The sequence below is a fragment of the Thermobia domestica genome, chromosome 10, assembly GCF_964235325.1.
Source record: "Thermobia domestica chromosome 10, izTheDome1.hap1.1, whole genome shotgun sequence".
NCBI classification, from domain to species: Eukaryota; Metazoa; Arthropoda; class Insecta; order Zygentoma; family Lepismatidae; genus Thermobia; species Thermobia domestica.
In genome coordinates this window covers 74567176-74590269 of record NC_137463.1, presented here as the reverse complement: position 1 = coordinate 74590269, position 23094 = coordinate 74567176, and the positions used below count along the sequence as shown (strand labels likewise).

The 23094-nt window shown below is 31.8% G+C and overlaps 1 protein-coding gene across 2 annotated transcripts in view; it reads left to right on the top strand.

Annotated features, from left to right (window-relative positions):
• LOC145662498 (copper-transporting ATPase 1-like) overlaps window positions 1-23094 on the top strand; it is a 178241-nt gene that overhangs the window by 113873 nt on the left and 41274 nt on the right. For both annotated transcript variants that reach the window (XM_081728134.1, XM_081728133.1), the window contains exons 8-12: window positions 1419-1527; window positions 7254-7507; window positions 11446-11643; window positions 16551-16710; window positions 19695-19884. In XM_081728134.1, the coding sequence (XP_081584260.1) occupies window positions 1419-1527; window positions 7254-7507; window positions 11446-11643; window positions 16551-16710; window positions 19695-19884 (911 nt within the window). The remainder of the gene's footprint in view (window positions 1-1418; window positions 1528-7253; window positions 7508-11445; window positions 11644-16550; window positions 16711-19694; window positions 19885-23094) is intronic.

Here is a 23094-nt window from a genome sequence, read left to right as displayed (position 1 = left end):
AACCCAACTCTTTTTAGAGCCTACGCCATTTTCTTCCATTGTAGGTCAAGCAAACTAAAAAAATCGCTGAAACGCGTATCTTATCATTTTAAATGAGAAGTCCAAATACTCAATTTCATGTTTTTATGTCTCTAACTGTAAGAAATTCCAAGATATGGGCATCCGTTTATAATAATTGTAATCCCTACACCTTTTCCTTCCCACCCATTTTCTTCCCTTGTAGGCGATATATATATATATAAACCACACACACACCGGACCGCGTGTCCAATTTCAATTTTCCATATGTCAAATTTCACGTTTCTAACCTTCGGAGATTCCGAGATATCAACATTTCAATATCATACTTAGAGATGAGCACGAGACGAGTGGAGACAGAATTTTCCTGACAAAATTCGAGTCGAGATACAGCTCTTCCGATAGAAAAATATATATTTTTCGAGTCGAGACATCACTTTTACAGCACATTTTCGAGACGAGACAGTCTCAAATCTTGTCTCGTGTGCATCCCTAATAATAATTTCCACCCTTATTCTTTCCCCTTCCTGAATGTCCGAAAATTCTTCCTTAGCGGTACCTTAGATCACAAATCCTAATTACAAATCCAAATCCTTGCACAATCTCAAATTTTTAGAGGCTTGATCTGGGCATTGATCAGTCAGTCAATCTCTCTCTTTTATATATATAGATTCAATACTTTCGTCCCTAAATTTTTCCTAGTCGTAATAATAGTTAAATACTTTAGGCTACCATTCATTTGTATCAGTGACGGATGATAAATGATAGTGAATGGTTGTGAAAAAGTAGATGGAGTAAAAAAATTGATGTAAAAGGAACAACAATGAGAGAGCCTAAGGACATGATGTTATCTGACTCTTAACTTGTGATCTGGAATCGAATCGAACAAAAGAAATCTTCATAACAAAGCTGAGCACTTCATATTAAGTAAATGTAGTACCTTCCTTGAGCACACATGGAAATTCTTTATTTAACATAAATTAGTTCAAACATTAGTCACATTGGCAAGCTATGTCGCTTAAGATTAATTTGACAGAAACCGGGGAACAAGTTGGAAGAAAAATGAAATGAAATTTTTGAGTTTTACGTAACACGATTATGCCGGTTAGGCTAAAGGAGACGGTGATGATGAGTAATGCATGAAATGGTGGAATAAAGAAAGTGGGAGGAAACGGGAGAACCCCGAAAAACCCACGCACATGGTGTTTGACCGCCACAAAGTTCACTTGGCGGGGACAGGGTTTGAAGCCGGGACCCCAAGCACCAGAGTTGAACGCTCTACTATTGAGCCACCGCGGCCCAACAAGTTGGAAGAATATACCGTATATTAATAATATATATATTTTTTACTTACGGCTATTCTGCTCAAATGTAAATCCTTTAGACTCTATGATTTACAGGTACTACCCGGTGCAAAAATCCCTGTTGATGGAAAAGTTATTGATGGTTTCTCGTCTTGTGATGAATCACTTATTACTGGAGAGTCAATGCCTGTTCCCAAGGAAAAGGGTAAGCAATAACATTACACTTGCTATTTAAGAAATTTATAACATCATAATATGTCACTTTCACACTATTTACAGTAAATCATGATTTTCCTTAAATTCAGGACCCTCGCTAACATCGTAGATCGTCTTCTTGATGTTGGAGTACAGCGCTTTAATACCGGTCGCCAACGAATAAAATCATACAAATCAACCATTGGTTACTGACAAAATTCATTGTTTAAAAAGTGTTTGTACAGAAAACTGCACAAAATTTAGTTAAAAACAAGCACTCATTCAGTTTTTAGATTTTAAGTTTTCTTTTCAGTGGCCCGTATGTACAGGCACGTGAGCGTGTTTTGCAGTTTGCAAAGGTTGGAGGTAGAGATGCAAAAAAGCCGGCTTTTTTGAATCGATGGTTTTTTTCACATAAAAAGCCGGCTTTTTTGGGAAAAAACGAGAATTTTGGAAATTTTGTTTTTTTTTTCATTTTCATGATTTTTCTATCTAAATAGCTTTCTTATAGTACATTCTATAGTTAGATAAGAATTCCATGACCTAAATGCGATATTTCGCTCTGAAATTCACCATCAAGATGGATGGAGCACGTGTTTTACGAATTAAAGCTAACATGAAGAATGTAGTATTTGAGGGCAATTTTAGAGGCTATTTAACTTTATTTTAACTTTTGAGTTTTCGACATCTTTTTTCTTTTCTAGATCATTTTAGTTTGTCATCCGTGTTTCATTTCTAACAGCTTTTAGTACTCTAGCTTCTAGCGCAGAAGTTAAACTTGCCCGTTTTTCTATTTATCCGTCAAAGCGTACGTTTTTCAATATAACCGTCAAGCCGTACTTCCACATTTCTGTTATACTGTAGCTGTGCAACGATTTAGCAATAATTTTCCGGACACAACTTTGAATACCAATTTATACAAATAATCACTAGCGGATTTAGAAAAGTACTTTAGGAGGGGTTTTTCTGATTGTTTCGTTTCCTAAAAAGTTCTAAATTTATTTGGGAGGTTCTTGAAGTTTATGAGTACAGGCATAACTAATATTTCGTTTCGTTTATATGTTTAGCAATAATCTTCCGGATACAACCTCAAAAGTCATTTTATACTGAGAATCAGTGGCGGATTTAGAAAAGTATTTTGGGAACGGTTTTTCTTACTAATGTTTAGTTTTTCTAAACATTCGTAATTTTTATTTGACGGGAACTTAAAGTTTATGAGTAAAGGCATAACTAATAGATATTTCGTTTGTTGCAGACATTTCGTAACTTTGGGGAACGGGCTTCAGTCCGAAAGACCACCCCCTAACCTTCGCAAAACCGTCACTGCTGGTAATTAGTAATAATAACGATTTAAAAACAATAAGAAAGGAAGTCGGCCAACTCACAGTACACGCACTATTTCTACATTCACAGATGGAATGAAGAAAAGCTTTGTCAGAATGGTCGAATGCTGGTTGAATCCCGGACTTACCGATAGAAGCGCAAAAGCTAATCACTCAGTTATGTTTGTTGTGCAGTTGTATTTAGCTTAACTTAAATATATTCCGTAGTCCTTTTTTTGGGGGGGGGGGGAATTCCGTAATGATATGTTGAATCCCTCTTGTTAAAAATTCAGAAAACTTGAGGATTGGGTAAACCGTAATGGTGGTTATATAAAACTTAACTGTAGAATTTCAAGAATATTCAGAACCAAAAACTCTAGATGTGCAGCCTTTGAATGTATCATATAAATCTAAGTATTTCTATTATGTTTTATTTTAATTTTATTTTGTTTCAAAAAGAGGGTTGGAATATTTTGAAGTAAAAATAATACATACTATTTTGCTAGTTATTTGTGTATTTTTTTTAAAGAAGTGTTTACTTTTAGGGTTGGCTGGTTTACACCAACCTTTTTTTTTAATAACTGGTTTAAACCAAATAAATAAAAAGAATGAAAAATGCGAATCGTGTGAACTTCATGGTGACGTTTCCAGATATCAAACCATCTGCATTAGTTTTATTTCCTTTTCACCTTTTAATCAAAGTGTCCCGTGTTCAATTCTCGGTCGAACCACAACCCTTCTTTCATGCGTAAACCAAGTAGCGGTTCGGATGTCAGTTTAAGCGAAAGTCGTCTTCTTGATAACCTCGGTATTTCGTAAGGATGTTAAGCCTAAACATGCGAAACAAAACCAAATTGTATATTTCTGCATGCCTAAATGCCTGCTGTTTTATAAAGAAGCCAAGATTGCTTAAATATATTGATAGAAATTGGCAAAATTTATCGATTGCCTAAGTAGCTTCCAATATTAGCTTGGATTGGACTTTCAATGATATCTACGTACTAAATTTGTAATTTAATACCTCAGTTTTAGCGTACTGATTATGATACGTTGACCTTTAAATTTTACATGCATAGCAATAACAGGATTTTCCCGTTATTGTTTTACATTTCAAGTAATGACGGGATTTTCCCGATGGCTAGGGCGGGAGATTCTCAATTTAAGAAATTTACTGACCGGACTTCTTTAAGTTTATGGGAGTTCTTCCGGCATAACCCCTCTTTTGCATAATAACACCAAGGCGAAACAAACTTATTTCTGTGAATATGTAATATAAATACATAAAGCAAAAAATCTAAATCAAAAAGCCTGGATTTAACCAAAAAATCCTGGTTTAAACATCCCCCAAAAAACGGGTTTTTGGCATTTTCAAAAACAACCATAGTTCTTGCCAACTCTGCTTACTTTTGTATATAGGAGGTTAAAAAATTCTTATTATATACATTGGTTAATCCTGTGGAATTCATAATGTAAATATGTTGAAGAAAAATTGTTTGAAATATCTTTTTCGAAATTCATAGTTTATTTTCGAGGTTTTATATTATTATCAGCATCAACCACTAATTAAATGACTTTTTGTGTTATAGAGAGGCGAAACAAAGTCTGCTTTATCAATTTAAAGCAGAATTTTGAAAAAAGCCCAAAATTTCCCAAGCAAAAAAGCGAAGCAGAAAAAACCGAGTTTTTTTTTTCAAAAAAGCCGGTTTTTTTCGACCCCTTGCATCTCTAGTTGGAGGTTAACGCTGTAGCCCAGTTATTGTATAAGATATTGATTTCAAACAAAAACAACTTAACATAGAACTAAATGTACTATATTTTATGTCCATCGAACATTTAAGCTTACTATACTGCAGATACTTTTAAATACGTATTGAAAGTGAAAGTCTATAAAGCATAAATTGTCATCCTTGAAATTAAAAATTTTAAGGAAAAGATAAGACTTACTATTAATTATTTTTCTAAATGTAGGCTTCGTGCTTTACTACTTTCTTTAGATCCCTGAGTCTTATCTCTTTTTTTTAAGTGAATCTTGCGAATTTTCGAAACTCGACTTTGTTCAGCCTGATATTATTTCAAAAGGGATACAATAAAAAAGACTAGAATTTTCACAAAATAATTATTTGCGTAGTACTAATTGGTTAAAAATTGGCCACTGAAACTTAGCTATTTTTAGACTTGAATTTTCAGTTCGATTTAATCTGTTTATATTCGATTTCTTAGCAAGTTTGTAGAACTAATTTATTTTATTTATTTACTAAAGAAGAATACAAGCTACTCTGCCCAATTAAAGTATTCTAGGTTACAGTAATTTTTCATCATATTATCTAGTTAATATAACAAGGTAATACGACACTATTAAAGTATTCATGTAATATTAGAATATGAGATATGCAAATATACTGATTATACATCTAAACATATTTTGTCAAGTTATATTTTTAATTTATTCTCATTATTATTTCAAATATCTGTTGTAGATCCTAAGTAGTCAATCTTATTGTAGGAAGCACACATCGGACATGTAGAAGACGTCTTTAAGATAATTATTTAGCTTCATTGCAAAAGAACAGAACGTTATTTCGATCTGTGTGTTTGGATGAGACACCCTAATAATTGATCTTTTCTAATAAATCTGTACAGCCAATTGTATTGTGTAGTATTTATGTTAAACACAAGATAATTAGTAAATATTCTACTTTCCAAGGATGGTAAATGAAAATTAGCCTTTATTTAGGAAACTGAATCATATTTGGGATAATTTTAAGTATGATTGAAAGTGAGAAATAATAAAAAATTTGGATTGCATGTTTTCGATTTTACTCCTATATTTGATGTACTCCGGATTCTATACTTGAGAAGCATATTCCAGTTTTGACCTGACGTACGCGAAATAAAGTACATTGAGAGATTCAACTTTTTGAAATCCTTACCAGCTTTTACAATCCAACCTAAGTTTCTAAAAGCTTCATTTACTATGAAAGAAATGTGTACTGCAAACGTAAAATGACTATCGAATATAGTACCAAGATCTTTAACTATCTATTCTTAATCAATGGAGTGCTATCTAATGTATAGGAATAATCGAATCTACTACTCACGAAGGAAATGGATTTGTTAATATTTATATTTAGATTATTTTTTTGTACACCAGTTAAATACGTTTACCAAATCATCTTGAAATTTTACACAGTTATTAATCAATTTAATTTCTACATATACTTTAAAAATCGTTGGAAAGTAATAACTGTTTTGATTTTTTAACAGAATTGGTTAAGTCATTAATAAAGAGTATGAAAAGTAATGGTCCTGGATTCGAGGTAATCCAGATCGAACGCCTATCAACTTAAAAATGTGCTCACGATAAAAGATATGTTGTTTACAATCTTCTAAATATGAAACTAGAAGCTTTAGAGCAGACTTTGCAAAATTAAAGAGACTGACATTATGTAGTACTATGTCAGTGATCGACAGTGTCAAATCCCTTTTTTTATATCACTGTATATAACATCTACTAGTCCACTCCTATCAAGAATTGTAGTCTTCTGTAATTAACGTCAAATTTGAAATAGTTGATCTTTGTGTTGAAAAAAAGAAGGTTGATATAGCAAGATAGCAGGACGAGCATGATTCATAATTCTATCAAATAAGATATTTTCATACACTTTCCCAAAAGAAGAAAAGAATGGAAATGAGTCGGCAATTGTTAATCTTATATGTAAAACTGAATTTTGAAATAGGATAATGTTTCCTTTCATCTAGTTGGAAATGTAGAACCTTCAACTGTCAAATTTGTTAATATATGGATAGGAGTTTTTAATATCTCCCCGCAGAGCTTTACGATATAAGATGGGATATGATTAGGCCCATGAGAACGTTTCAGTTTCAGTTTCTTTATGACTTTCTCAACCTTCCCTAGCGTTACACTAAGAAAAACAAATGAGTCATGTGAGTCGCATTTAGACTCAGATTTTGATTCCTTAAATATTTATAAAATTCAACTTTTCGAATATATACTAGATAATTTATATTCTTCTTCTGTAGAAATTGAGAAAGAATGTAAGATTCTGTAGAATACGTAAGGTTTTGTATATTTTCCATTAATTTTCCACACCTGTTCCTAATTCAATTTATACAGTGCACTGTAATATAGCCCCTCGGATATCGATTGGAGTTGTGTTTAATTGAACTTTCCTTAATTACAATTCAAATTTCTGTTAGTTTGGTCTAGTGATTGACAAACAACTTCTCTTCAATACGGCCATAAGTTTTAACTTATTTTCTGGTATTGATGGAAAGATTAACTCATAAATAAAAAAAATAATAAACGTATATATAAATAAATTATTAGTATTATGGTTGTACTTGAATATGTCTTTCCTTTAGAAAGTATAAGAATGGATTGGTTGATTTACAGGATCCATTTTGATTGGTGGTGCAGTGAATATCAACGGTGTCCTTCTAATGGAATCTACTCACACTGGAGAAGATACTACATTAGCACAAATAGTTCATTTGGTGGAAACAGCTCAACTTTCGAAAGGACCAATACAACAACTAGCTGATAAAATTGCTGGGTTCTTTGTTCCAGCTGTTTTATTTTTATCTCTAGGAACTCTAGTAGCATGGATAATTGTTGGTTATATGAAATTTGATCTAATTCCAATTGAGGTAAATTTTTATTTTCTCTTTTGTGTTTATTAAATATAATATAGGGAGACGAAGAAACGCCTGTAAAAACATGAGACATCATATAGGAAACATTACATTTGTAATAATAATAATAATAATAATAATAATAATAATAATAATAATAATAATAAATATATCATTATAGTTTGCCATTTGCGATACGAGTACAGTAATCTACAATATCAATTTTTGAAAATCACATCTTTTAGTCCGTGTCATTTTCTTGTTCTGCATTTGTGTAGCTTGCCGTTGAAGTCTCTCATTCCTTACTGTAAAATCTTAAGTGCGATGTTACAAATATCATCTTCGCTTCATTTTATTCCTTGTCATTGACTGAGTCATATACACTTATCATTTATGGTAGCCCCATAAGAAGAAATCACATACATGTCTACAGGCTATGTCTTACATTGAACAAAACGTCTCAACTCACTCAGTGCAAGTGACAAACTATCATCATGACATTTACTATCTTAAATCCGTCCAAGTCGGATTCGGATCTGTTCCGACGGTTTAAATTGGAGATGCTGCATCATGCACTGAGATCGGATCTGTCATCTTGAGATTTTCACTACTTCGGTTCACTGAAGAAGTCAATAAAGGTTCCACAGTGATCCTGTGTTTCAGGATCCAGTCAATAAATGGTTCTCCCATCAATAAACTAATTTCTATCTGGACGAAATTTGTAAGCTAGTGTTACAGTGGGACAAATACCTGAACGCCTAATGGAACTTCTTCTAAACCACAAATACCATAGCACAGTCACCATGTATGCATATTTCTCTCGTATACATTTTGTAACGATACACTTACTGATAGCAGATATATGGGCTCCGAATGAGTTTCATTTTATCCCCGTTAACATGGCCGTTTTCAGAGTAAATCATCGAAAATAAATATGATTGAATTTTAGTAATATAACTGTAGCTGTCTTTAGCTACAAATGTGACGCTTGTAGATTGCAACATATAATGCCACACACATCAGTGCTAATTATCCAATGTGTTTGCTGTGTAATACATTTAGTAATAAAGAAATTGACATTTCCGTATTACCCAACTTGAGAAAATTCTGCTTCCACTGGATAGGTTCCGTGTATGATAGTTTATAGTTAATATATGTCATGACTACAGAACAAACATTAAGCACTTTATTCAGTACCACAATGTAATTAGCTAATACACTTATATGTTTAAAACGATCAACGAAATGACGTCAACTTCAAATATCCAACACCTACATCTTTACCAAGAGCAGATAATATCACATTACTAACCAATCTCTTCTTTCTGAAGGTATTACCAATTGGTTATTATAATGAACTTCTACATCTTCAATTAACGATTCCACCATTCAAAGCATTTCTAAATCAATATAAATGAACAACACCTCTCTTTTTCTTCTCAATCATAGTTAATAAAAAATCCGACACTTTTGTCATTATACAAACTACCCGAAATAGTCTAATCTTCTATTACTTTTTTCTTTTTAACAAGAAATGCTTTCTTATGTGATTAGATCTTCTTACAATACTTTGCTCTTGTCGAGCACTGCTATAATGTAGCAATATTTTTGCATTCGTTGAGCTGTATTTTTTCTATTCATCCTAAAATCCAGTAAGGATCAATTGGAAGTGAATGTAGTTCGTGTTGTTAGAATTTCGTAGACAGTTGGGTTTATTACCAAAAGTTCTAAAAATATCACTAGATTGTGATCTTGTTAGTATGTTTATTGGTCACAGATGATGATGATGTTCTCTTCACACATAAATTTTCATGTTACTTCATTTCATGTATTACCTCCGTAACAATCTTGAAGAAGGTTACTCTATTGATTAATGCTTATACAACTAAATGAAAGAGTAAAAAACAAAAATTAATACAAATAAAAAATAAAGTTAGCATCGATTAAATGTCAAAGATAAATATCAATTCTGATCGATCATACCATTGAATATACTAAGGAATTTTATAAGAGAATTATGTATCTGTTTTTGAAGCTGAAAAGAAGATAACAAAATTGGTAAAATGTTGTTTGAATAATAATGTCTTTCAATACAAATACAAATTTACAAAGGAACAAACTATCTCGCCCTATCAACTTTTGTTTCCACTAAAGAATCATTTCAGAAAGAAAACATGCAACTCAAAAAAATTCAGGAACTTAATTCCCTAGTAATGGCAATCTTCAGATCCAGGAACGAAATTCAATTCATTCAAATAATAACATTACTAAACAAAATAAAATAAAATAAAATAAAATAAAATATCGCACACATTATTGAGTTACATACGTAAAAGACAGGGAAACTTCACACACATACATTAAGATTTGACTAGAACAAAATGTTCCTAAAGAAAAAAAAATATTTTTATGTAAAATTAGTACGTAAAATTACTACAAGCTTCGCATATTATAAGCATTAGTTCAATACGTAAAAACATGGTGAGTTCGTATATATAACGTTGAAATTAAAGATTGGGTTTGTTTCCTACTGCAAAATATTTGATTGTTTGGTTGTGGCATTGTTAGGAGTTTTACAGAGTTATAACCTATCGTTCGTTGAAATTTATTTTGTTCAATAATGATCTTCCTGATCTGGTATCTAACACGGAACTTATTTGTTCGCGGACAATCTTTAAATAAAGTTCATGCAAATTGTGTTAATATACCACATGACTTAGGTGATATTACTAACTACATTTTGATTTATTGATTGAAATGTTTGAGGGGAACATCAGTAAAGAGGCTATTTGTTCTTCTCACGTACTAACTTCTGTCGATTAATAATCTTATATTAGATATAAATAGATTTTCATTAGCAAGAAACAGAAATATATTAAAGTTAAATCATGATTGAAATTAATATCTAGTTTAATAATATACTGAATGCGATTGAATACATGTTTATTAAATGTATTAAATGCAATTAAAACATTTAGACCTACTTTGATTTGAAATTAACTTTTAATAATTCCAAGCAATTTAGGATGATGTTACATTACTAGGATTCATAATCGTAATCGGAAAAAATCAGCAACACTACTAAATATACTAAATATATAATTTATTGTCAGACTAAAATGCAACTGAATAATGTTTAATAAATAAACTAAATACAATTTAAGCACTTAGTATTGTGTTTGATACGAAGTTGATCTTTAATAATTCCCTCAAATATATAATTGTGATTTTACCCTACTAGAATTCTTTGGCATAATCGGAAAATAATTCAACAATATTTCTATACTAATAAAAATGTGTGTTCCAAATTGGAATATGCTGTTGTAATTTGGAACACAGCTTACGAGAGATATGATCAGATAAAAATAACACAATAAAGTTTTTTTAAAAAAAAAATATCTGGCGAAGAAATAACTCTCTATGAAACTTGCAGCACGGATGTAGAGAACTATATGCGATATTCCTATACTAGAACACAGGTGCAGTATTATTCTCAAAAATTAATACGAAATATAATTCCATTATATAAATCTTATACCGACATTTACCTCCCATAACCGTCATCTAAACCTTATGTTGATGACTGCGTCCTAATCTATTGCAAAACAGTTAGAACCAACATGTTGAAATTATCATTCTGGGCAATAACGTTTTTCATACAACAATATATATAATCAATATGAAGAAATAGTTATATGTAATATGAGCTGTTATTCGTTCATTTTGTCTAACACTATAGTTGGTCTTCTACTTGTTGAATTGGTAAATAAATAAATAAATGGATACCGCTAAGCATGAGATTAAATTACGTATTATTTTGAAAAGTTTTGGCTTCGAACACCTTCAACAAACGTTTTCCTTTTAACTCTGAAATAATTAACAATTGAGATAACCCTTCTATTTAGTTGCCTAACTATGGATTTGTAATAACTATACACTCTTATTTTAACTAGGAACACAGAAGAAGAGGACTCAGTAAAGACGAAATTATTATTCGTTATGCTTTGTTATGTTCTTTAAGTGTTCTCGCTATAGCATGCCCCTGTGCTCTTGGTCTTGCTACACCCACAGCAGTTATGGTTGGAACCGGTGTTGGAGCATTAAATGGCATACTTATTAAAGGAGCGGAACCCTTAGAAAATGCGTACAAGGTTTGTGATTTTTTTTGTAAACAGAAAATATGTGGTATTAACTAAAACCCGGATTTCATAGTAATAAAATAGCAAAAATACATATATTGCAATTATCGCGATATTTTCTAGAAGAGTGTAATTTAAGAATTTAGAAGCTATTTTGAGTTGTGCTTTATTTATGCGTTAATAATAGCATAACAAACAAAATTTGATTTACTTTTACCTATGCACTGTGCAATGATAACAACGTCTAATGATAGGGATGAAATGGGCACAATCAATTTCCGTTGGAATGTTGCAAGTCTTGATTACTTGCAATTTTGAAGGTAAAAGAAAAATGAAGATCCTCCATTCGGAAGATACAGTCATGAACTAGTTATTCCGAGTTTCTAACCTGTGTTACATAGTTTCTGTTAGTGGATTTTAGTGTTTCAATATGCTGAAAGTATACCTTTCTAGGATAGGGAAGATTTGTGAATGAGATTGAGCGTAGTATGTTTTCAACGAATATTTCTCTACTGTTATGTAAATTTCGTGAAATATGATTTCCGAGGGAAACTGTTATTTTGTCTCACAGCATAGAAGCACTGCAAAACATAAGTCTGCAGGGACACACAAATTAAATAGTAAAGGCTCAGAACATTTTTCAAATACTCATAAATTCCGTGGCGCACAGTAATGGTTTTCTGAAGATCTAATTACTCGTAATGTCGACATTTCTTTGAAAAAAATGGATATATTTTCTTCATAACTTTTCTCCAGAAATTCTAAGAATAAAAAGTTCCCAGTGAATCGTCTTTGAGAAATGTAAAATCTGCAAAAGTGTTTGTGGAAGAATTATATAGATTTCAATTGATAAAATATGCGAAGTTGTAGGTCGTTACGTGGCTAATGTTGTTCCTGGATTTTCGGAAGCGTCAGGAGGCACACACACGTACATATACCTAATTACATCAGAACATTTCGAAAAATTTACTGGTATGACAATTGCGTGGCTTTATACCAAAAACATGAAAGAGTTCCTTCTTTTTATTACAAATGGACCCGCATACATGAAAAACGCAGCAAAACCTGTTAAGGTTCTATTCCCAATTCGGTTTCTTGTCACCTCTCTAACGCATGCCCTATATAGGATAGGAGGGAATTATGTTTCAATTTTTCCGAATTTCATCTTCTGTCAATTATGAAAAAGGTATTTCTCAAAGCCCATTAATGAACAAGTATCTTTCGTGAAATTGCCAGTGAACTTCTGCTCTCATTCTCGCCCGTCTCAACCCTTAACTACACAATCAGAAATGAGCAATTTTAAAGTTAATATGTGGCCTTATAAAGTACATCTTTATTTACTTGTGTCAACAACATAAGCTTCAGTTCAAATGAAAATGTCCAAATTGGTGCAAATTGCTATAGAGGTAACTATAAATCAAGTGCAATGCTTCTGTTATTGCCGAAAATACTATGGTAGCATGCGCTTTAAAGGACTACATGGGTTAGAGCTGCTCTGTATTACGATAACAGCATTGAATTAATTATAAGAATCATTGATACTTTTGATAGTGTGTCTTTAATTAAAATTACGCAAAGTATATCTTGATTGCTACACACATTCGTACGCTGTCAAATGATCTTACCAATCTTGAGACAAAGGAGGAAACTTTGACTAATTCTCACGATGCTGTCAATAAACTGAGTGCTCTTTCTGGTAACAAGGATGCTCATATTTGGCAGAAGTGTGATCATATTGTAAGTGCGAATTTAGATTTTAAAAAATAGAAGTGTATTGCTAATGTTTTGGAAGGTGTTTCTACTATTAACATCACATTAATCATTGACAAATTACTTATCTACAGTACGCACCAGTGACATCTGTAAATGTGAAATATCATTTCTTTTTACATCTAAAGCATATTCTTTCTGATACAAGACAGAGTATTTTGTTTGAAAGTTTTAAATAGTTGTAATTTCACAAAACATCAAAGATGAATTGATTTTTCTGAAGTGAAAATGAACTTCTAGATGGTGTAAAATAACTATATATTATAATAGTTTCCGTGTATTAATTAGTTTCCGGAGTACTAATGTAAATGTGTACGAATAAAGTGTTATGGTGTGCTTGTGTTGCCATCTTGTATCATTTTATAATTAGATGTCATCCCAAGTCCTACCTAGGCATTGTAAGTTCTACCTTCAAAATGAATTATATTTTATTTTATACCATCGAAATTATTTATTCGATTCGCAAGATCTATTGTGTTCGAGTTTTTAAATGTTTTAATATCATATTATATTTTAAATTCCATCGATTCCTAGCAAAGCATACTGAATAACTGATCGACATGGTAAACTGAAGCTCTGGATCTGAATCACGGTCGAGTTGCAATTTTTCACTCTTTGTACATCACTTTTATGTTTATTTGTGTTTAAAAGTTCTTCCTATCTCTATTTTACCATTTTGCTTCTAATTTTAAGCCTTTATTTCGCAATTTTGCTACCCATTTATGACTGTTCATTTCGTCATTAATTCTCGGCTTTAGTAATAACATTTCAAAATCATACTTAGCTTGCTCCGTAGCAATTGTCAGGCAGTATGCTCATAGTATTCATTATAACTTTGCCCTTTGAAGTGTATAGAAATAGTTTTTAAGTTCCTCAGCTCTATTTTACTACAGTATTATAATCAATTTTATTCATTTATTGGCTGGAGCTGAACTCCGTCTTTCCAGCTAAAGATATAGAGATTAGAACTACTAATTCAAGGGCCCCTGATCTAGTGTACAATTCAGACTATCTTTCTTAGCAAAACTGCATTTTGTATTATTTTATGTTCCGTCTGTTTATTTTGATCATAAGTTTTTTTTTACTCATCATAACAAACTGAACTGGTAAAATAGTGACATTTTCAGAATATTTATAAAATCTAGAACTTAAATCCAATCTAAGAATTTTTATCCAATTGTTCAAAACAGGATTATTTCTTAATGTAAAATAAATATAATATTTAGTGAAATTCAGTATTAGTAGCGATCTTATATATATATATATATATATATATATATATATATATATATATATATATATATATATATATATATATATATATACCTAATCAGAGAACTTGACGTTTACTTCCAGCTGTTATGGTTTAAAGTGATATAAAAATACTTTTATTTATTTCCTTTGCCATCATGAATAAAAAATGAATAATATTTTGAATTTTACGTTGATTTTCAATAAAATCTTAGCTAGTAGCAAGCAAGGTGTTATTTTATATTTCAAGTTTACTTTTTCTTTCTTTACATGTTATTTCCTTCCCAATCTCTTATGACTTTTGTATGCGTAAACACTTAATTCTTTTATTCTCAATGATGTTTTTTTTTAATTTCTTTCCTTTCAAATAAAATTGCAATAGGAACACTGATTCGCTCACTCAAGCTACGCAATTCTTAATTCATATATTTCTATCATATTTAAGAATTCACTTGAGAATAATTCACCAGCAGAATCGGTATCAGGACCATTGCAGGATGTCTGATATCTAACAGTCTTGCTTATATTACCTATATATGTTATGGTATGTTATATATATATATATATATATATATATATATATATATATATATATATATATATATATATATATATATATATATATATATATATATATGTGTGTGTGTGTGTGTGTGTGTGTGTTACGTTCGTCAGCTATATGTTATATACGTCCATTTGTATGTGAGATCCTGAGAGCCTTTATTGTTTCATACGGAAAGTACGTACAGATGGAACACATACAGAAAGTATTATAAAACATGCGTTTTCAGTTATACGTTTGCTGTACGTTAAGTTCAAAAACTGCGGGTTTACAAATGTAACATACGATTTTATGTACGCAACATACGTTTTTTTCTCAATGCATCTCATTACCTAGGGAAGCAGTAGTATCTGTAAAGGGTTGTTTCGATGCCTTAACCCTCTTTTGAACAAGGTATTGTTGAAAAATAAACTTTTACTACATTAAGGTATATACGAAAACAACGTGGCCTGAAAGAATATGAGATTGAGTATTTGAGTCCCAATCTTTGATTAAATTCTAAATACGTCACTACTAAGGGTACATGTCTTGTATTCTGTTGAACCAGAGTTGATCCTCGATACAGACTTAGGATGAAAGCATTCATCTCTGTGAAAAAGTTTTCTCTGTCTAGACCTCTTTTTTGTAAGACATTCTTTTATTTTGTGATATTACAAACTGAAGTATTTTCTTAATCTTTCGGAGAAACCAAGCAATAAACAAATAAAAGTGAAATATTTTAAATAAAGTATCGAAAAACAGCTTGGTAAAAATAGTGAAAGTTATTTGTTTATTGCTTGGTTTCTCCGAAAGATTAAGAAAATACTTCAGTTTTTAATATCACAAAATAAAAGAATGTCTTAATCCTCGGCTCAAAAAAAGTCTTTTCGTCATCTGTTCTTTCGAACCAGTGACGTAATTAATTTTAATATCGCAAAATAAAACAATGTCTTATTTGGTACATGTTTGTAAGTAGTATGCTGAGACGGTCAACTTTCACATGTATAAGGTACATACATTTGCATATGGAAAATTTGAAATCTAAAGAAATATTTTTTTTTTATTTCGAAACTCTGCATCAATTATAAGTTCAATATTGGAACTTTTAAAAATCTTTTCCCACCTATAGTTTCTTGGAATAAGTAACTTCGTAAATTACAATAATTCATAATTTTTAGGATATCGACAATGAATTAGTATAATACGTGCATAATTCATCAGGATATAGACAATGAATTGACATAATATGTGTATAATTCATCAGGATATAGACAATGGATTTCCATAATATGTGCATAATTCATCAAGCATTGTTAATACATGTGTGTTACATTCTCTTTTCTTTATTTTACTTTAGATCAAGACAGTTGTGTTTGATAAAACAGGTACTATAACTCGAGGATTCCCAATGGTAACGCGAGTTTCTATTTTCTGGTCTCAGAAAGCCTTCCCGTTTGCAAAATTATTATGTATAGTTGGAACAGCTGAATCAAATAGTGAACATCCAATAGGAACAGGTATGATTCATTAATAAAAGTAAGTTTTAATAAAGGAAATATGCTGTTATCAACTTTTCAAAACAATGTGTTTTATTAAATTGATGACAATATTCCCCAATGGACATCTGGACTGTTTGACTGTTTTCCATTCTTTCCGTTGGGCTGCCATCTGTAATTTTCTGCTACTTATCACTCTGAGCAGTTTTGTGGGCTTTGACCGTTCTGGGTTTTGATCACTCTGCTCATCTTTGTAGGCGTTTTGACTCTTGGAATTGTTTGTTTTGAGGTTTAAGAATTCTCGTCATTCAGTGATTTAACTTAACCCCTAATATCATTGACAAAAATCTCTAAAAAAAATCCTACTTGAAATATAACCTTTTTTCTATATGGATATATTTTGAAGTACTTTAATTTGAATTAAAAAGTAAACATTCTATGAATATGCCTATATAAGTAACCGAACACAACATGCATATCGCAATTCGAAATAAATCAAATAATGTTTTTCTTGATGCTGTAAGAGCATTAATATGTAGTGATAAGTATGTACACTGTAAATATACTTGTTTATGACTATTTTCAGAATATGTCTGGTACGTACATATAGACACGTATATCCCTATTTGACCCTCTGAAAGCCACGTTCCTTGGTTTGCACGAAATATATATACGAAACAATGATTTTTATAGTTTTATCTAGATAAATGTTGGATAGTTTCTTTTTGTTATTTAATACTACCTAGATATACATGCACTAGTGTTCAAAACTTAATCATAATGATTGTCCGAGGACATAAACTTCGATGAAACACAACGATTGATTCGGGTGAGGTTAGATTAGCATCGAAGTTGCATAATGTCACGTGGTAAGTCATTTTGTAATGACTTATTTATTTTGTAATAACTTATCTGTTATTACAGTGAAACCTCTACTAACGGACACCTCTGTAAAGCGGACACCTCTCATAACGGACATATTTTGTAATCCCCAAACACTGTAATAGGAAAAAACCATGTTGACAAACCTCTCTAAAGCGGACACTCTCTAGTACGGACACGGACAGTCTTTTCTGTCTCTTATAGGTATTATTTACCTCCATATTACGGACACTTTCTCTAGAAACAAGTTGAAAAGTACAGAAAAAATACGTTTTCAGAAATGCATACATGTATCACCAAGGAAGCATTGTAATAACATTTTTCCTCGTCAACTGGCTGTTCAGAAACTCAGGTGAAGCGTCTTCGTTTAACAACACCCTCATATCCTTTGCTTGCATTCCACTCCCACCCAATCTGTTTTAGAATCAAAAGTGATTGACAGTTGCCTGCCATTTGGGATGACACGTCATTATACTGTTTCGCTGGAATCAAGCAGAAGACATGTTTGGTATTTTTTGTCCGCGTATTCGCATATTGTCTTAGTGCCTCTATTTGTAGATGGAAATCTTTTTAAGTCATTCTGCATCGAATAAGCAATAAGGTGTAAGTTGTTGTGAGCTTTCAAAATGCCACGAGAAACGCTAATGTTAAAATCGAATTGATTGAATTTTCGAAATATACTGAGGTGTGCGAAGGATAGCTGAAAATTTTTGTATCGGTAAAACACAAGCACCTGAGATAATATAAAACCAAAACAAGTTAATAAAGTTGTGGTGTGAAAATGACAATGAAAATAGTGTCTCATTGCTTTGAACAAAGTTGGTGTTCAAGTAAATGCTTTTATAGAGTGCGGAATAAAAAAAATCCTGTGTTAGGGTCGATGCTAAAAGCTAAGAATTTGGAGGTAGGAACAGAAATGAATGTTTCAGATTTCAAGGTCTCGAACGAGTGTTTAGAGAAGTTTCGGATTAGACACAAAATTTCTTTCAAAGCGATTTGTGGATAATCCGCAGACGTCGACATGCCCACAGTCATAGAACGGTTTGATAAATTACCTTCAATAGTTTGTAATTACATATCACTTATTTACGAATTTACTTAAGAAAATATCGAAACCTCTCTAAGACGGACACCTCTCTATAGCGGACAATTTTTGATTCCCCACGGCTGTCCGCTTTAGAGAGGTTTCACTGTATAAAATAAATACAAATGTTATTTAAAAAGTAGTAAACAAGGAACCTACACAACATGATAAGTCATGAATTACCGTTGAGTTCGTTTTTCTAGTCGCTACCTTAACCTAGATTTTAGGGTAATTCAAATTCTGGTCACACTGTAATTTCTATGGATGGAAACACTGAAAATTCTTACGATTCGTATTTTTGGGTGTAGAATAACATTGTGTATTATTGTGGTAAATTACATTTCATTATCTCTTTTCACTTACGAAAAACGGGCAAAAGAAAAATTTTTAACTTTTGAAAAATATTTAGTAGTCTGCCCCCTTAACTGGAAGACTATATTAGAAAATTTAATAGGGATATATTAGATTACCTCCTGACCAGGAGCCAAGAAGTACAACTCTGGATCAATTGCTAAAAATACTTTGGAATGTGAGCACCTTTTGTACCGAGGTGATTCTGGACTAAAAAATATCCCTGGTAGTTTGGTCATAAGGTGTTGTCTTCGATGAGATGGTCCTCAAAAACCAATTAATAAACAGTGCATTGGGCAAATTGTCAAATATCCAAAATATGAATATGGAGAACAGCGTAGAAATGCGTTAAGTACATACAGTACTTTCAGCACCAAGGCAATATGAGACGTGAACCTACAGATTAAAGTAGGACCCAAACGATCTAGGTTCCCACTGAATATCGAACCCGAGTCTCCCACATAAAAGATCTATACCCTAAATGTACTGTATAGTCACATGAGAGAGCTCCATAAAAATTTTAGCATTGCATGTAAAATTAAGCACTGAATGAATCATTCAGTGCAGTATATTGTTATAATGATGCTCTTATTGTTATCATCGGAGTTTTCTGAAATAGTACTATTTCTTTAAAGCCTTCATAGTCATAGAAATTAAATCCGTTAATTTCTCAAATTTTTATTTTTAGCGATCGCAGAATATGCGAAAAATGCTCTTGGAACTGACACGTTTGGAAAATGTGACGACTTCGAATCTGTTCCAGGATGTGGAGTAAGATGCAGTGGACTTAAATGCAAAGTGTCTCACATTGAAAATGTCCTTAAGTCATATTCAAACTTAAAGGGTTCTATTATTGCAAATGATCCTACTGCTCTAAGGTGAGATAATATTCTTTCCTTTTGTCAATTAATACGTGGAGTATTAGGTTTGAAATATATTTTACAATCGTAAGTAATACTCTATTCTTTACTGTGAAATCATTTACCGAAATTTATTCCAAAATCATTAACAACTTTCATTACGATTATTTATACGTCTTACAGTCATTATTTTCTTCCACGCTAATAACACAGAGGTTATTAAACAAATCCAGGAAGCTCAATAATATGATTTTTATGCGTAATAGCCTGCCCCAACATTTTAAACCAGGTTATATTATAAAACCTGTAATGCGAATTTTCCAACTGCAATTAAATCATACTTTGCTTGCGTGAAATAGAAATCGAAGGTCCATTAACTTTATTGATACCGCTGCATAATGTTAATAATGAGATTACATTCTATGACTGTCATTTTCAAACGATGTGCCGTGAGAAAGTTAAGTCATTAAAATTAAACATTAGTTATGAAAAACATGTTAATTTTTCATAGGTGTGCGTGTCGTAATGAGTTCAAGATGCATAATTAATGTACTAAAAATCAAGAGGATTGAAAAACGCTATTTGTGGTAATAAGTGTAACTAGAATTAGACAGGAAAACAACAGAAAAACGTAGCTCTCGTTACCCAAATCATTTGTAAGATTCTTTTAGAGCTTAGAATTTAAACGACCTGCAGGTGTTCCAACTCAAATTAAGAGTTTATAGTTGTCTTACGTAAGATGCGAAATCTTAAAGGAAATGCGGAAAATCCCATTATCTCACATTTTTTTTTTTAAATAAAAGGTACTGAGGTGAACAAAATTATACAACTGTAAGAATTTTGCATATTAATTACAATGATTGTGGACTGGATGCAGTTGTGTCTAATAAACATTACTCTAAAAATGAGAAACACAGGCTTAAAGTTTTTCACGCTCTTCTGAAAATTATTTTTCAGAGTTTGTAGCTAGTACAACGAAACTCTGAACTTGTGTGCTGTCCTAGAAGTTGAGATTTATCTTGCATTTATAAATTTAGGTTGTGGATCTGGAGATGTGGATGCTGGTTAGAATATACTGTTGCATATATAAATCACAATTCATAAGTGATTCACATACCCGTATATTTCATGTGTAACGAGTAAACTAATGCATTACGGCATTCCTAATCTTACATAGTGTAATGGATGTTCGAATACAAAGGCGGACTTAAGCCAATTGGACCGATTAGTCTAAATTTCTAGCCAACTGCCACCTCTAAATTTCTAGTCGCCAATGGTGACCTGGTGACCGGACATTTTACCCCGTGATATATATATATATATATATATATATATATATATATATATATATATATATATATATCAACAGGACATGTAAATTCCAAATTTCAACATATAGTTAGCTGAACCAAGTATGATTCTTAAGACTCTCACTAGTTGCGCAAATCTGTCTTCAACATGGGGGGGGAGAGGCGGTAAGACCGATCCTATATATACAGTATATATATAAGCGATGTTCTAAATATTTATGAAGTTGAAAAACAATGCTGTGAAGGATCAGGAGAGGAGAGTTGTCTTCAACATTGAGAAGTGAGGCTTATTCTGGGGGACATCAACTTCATCTTACTTTCCTTTTTGGCAATCGGACACAAATCATCACATTTCTTCCCAAGAAAACACATTTCAAATCGGATTATTGGGGGGACAGTCCCCCCAGTTCCAAGATTGGAGGAGACATGTCCCCCTCATCTCCCGGGATTTGCGCCAATGACTCTCACTAAAACTATTCACTTTTCCATGTAGACAACATTCATATGTAAAGTAATTAGTGAGAAAAATTTTGCTTTTTTTCCCACTTTTTTCACTAAACAGTTTTGCAAAAACGGTCCTCAATTGTTATCCAACCTAATAAGAATTATTATTAGCGCTACAAATTTAGACCTAAAAACTATCAGTAAATATAAATATAAATATAAATTTAACGAGTAGTGGTTACTACTTATCATATCAATAGTTTCAAATTAAGATCTAATCAATTTTGTTCTTCTATAAACCTCATTAGCCTTACTTACCAACAAAAATAATTGAATGATGTCGCCACTGTAATCTAAATAATACTAAAGCTTACAGACATCAGATTTATGTTTGTTTACATCTTTTAGTGTAGATAAATCAGACGTGCACCCAGAAATTAGTGTTAGGTGGAGGTTCCACCATTGTTACTACGTCTATGTAGTATTAAACTGGTATTATTCTACTCCCGACAAAATGATAAGTAACTTTAAATTACTGCCAATTATTCCCAGAAAAAAATAACAAAAAATAACAATTGTTTTTACAAGAACAGTACATATGTAGTGTAAGATCAAATATTTAAAATGTATCAATCATTTCTCTCCTAGACAATCAGTGTTTCTTTCTTTCTTTTTTTTAAGAAAGTGTAGAAAATGTATGTCGAGTAACTAAGTTTGCGGAGGATCCAAACTCGATGGACCACCCCTGTGGGTGTACTTGTGATGTGAGGTTCCCTTCCATCCAGTGTAAACACAGTTGACTGTGCTTAATATAGGTCAGTGATCCATTAATTTTTTGTCATGGATTCAAAATGCATAAAGTTTTGGTGACCAATATATGAATCATATTATATAAAACATGAAATCACTGATTTTTGAAATATGATTGTAAAGAACACATATTTCGAAATATGATTGTAAAAGTGGAAGAACACAATATACAATAATACATATTACCGTGATAAATTCTATAATTTAAGGACGGAGGTAAAGGCAAAAATTGCGAAAGCATACAAAGAATTCGTAGTTAACTCCGAGAATTGCATAGCAGATGATCCAACAAACTTTTGGAATTTTATCAAAAATAAAACAAGGCATTTGACTAATGGTCCACTTATGTATAATGGTGAAAGTCTACAGTGTAACAGGGATGTTGCGGAGGCTTTTGCACATTATTTTAAGTCTGTTTACAATCATGAACCTGTGAGTTATAACACTGATGCTCTAATGTCACACGAACCTAGAAGTATATTACTTGATATTTTCCAAATCACTGAAATAACAATATCAGAAATAGAAAATGTTATTAAAAGGTTGAAATCTAGAACAGCGTGTGGCCCTGATGGTATCCCACCCTACATAATAAAGGGAACTATTGATATCATAAAACATCCTATACATATACTATTAAACATATCCGTAAAGTATAATGTTT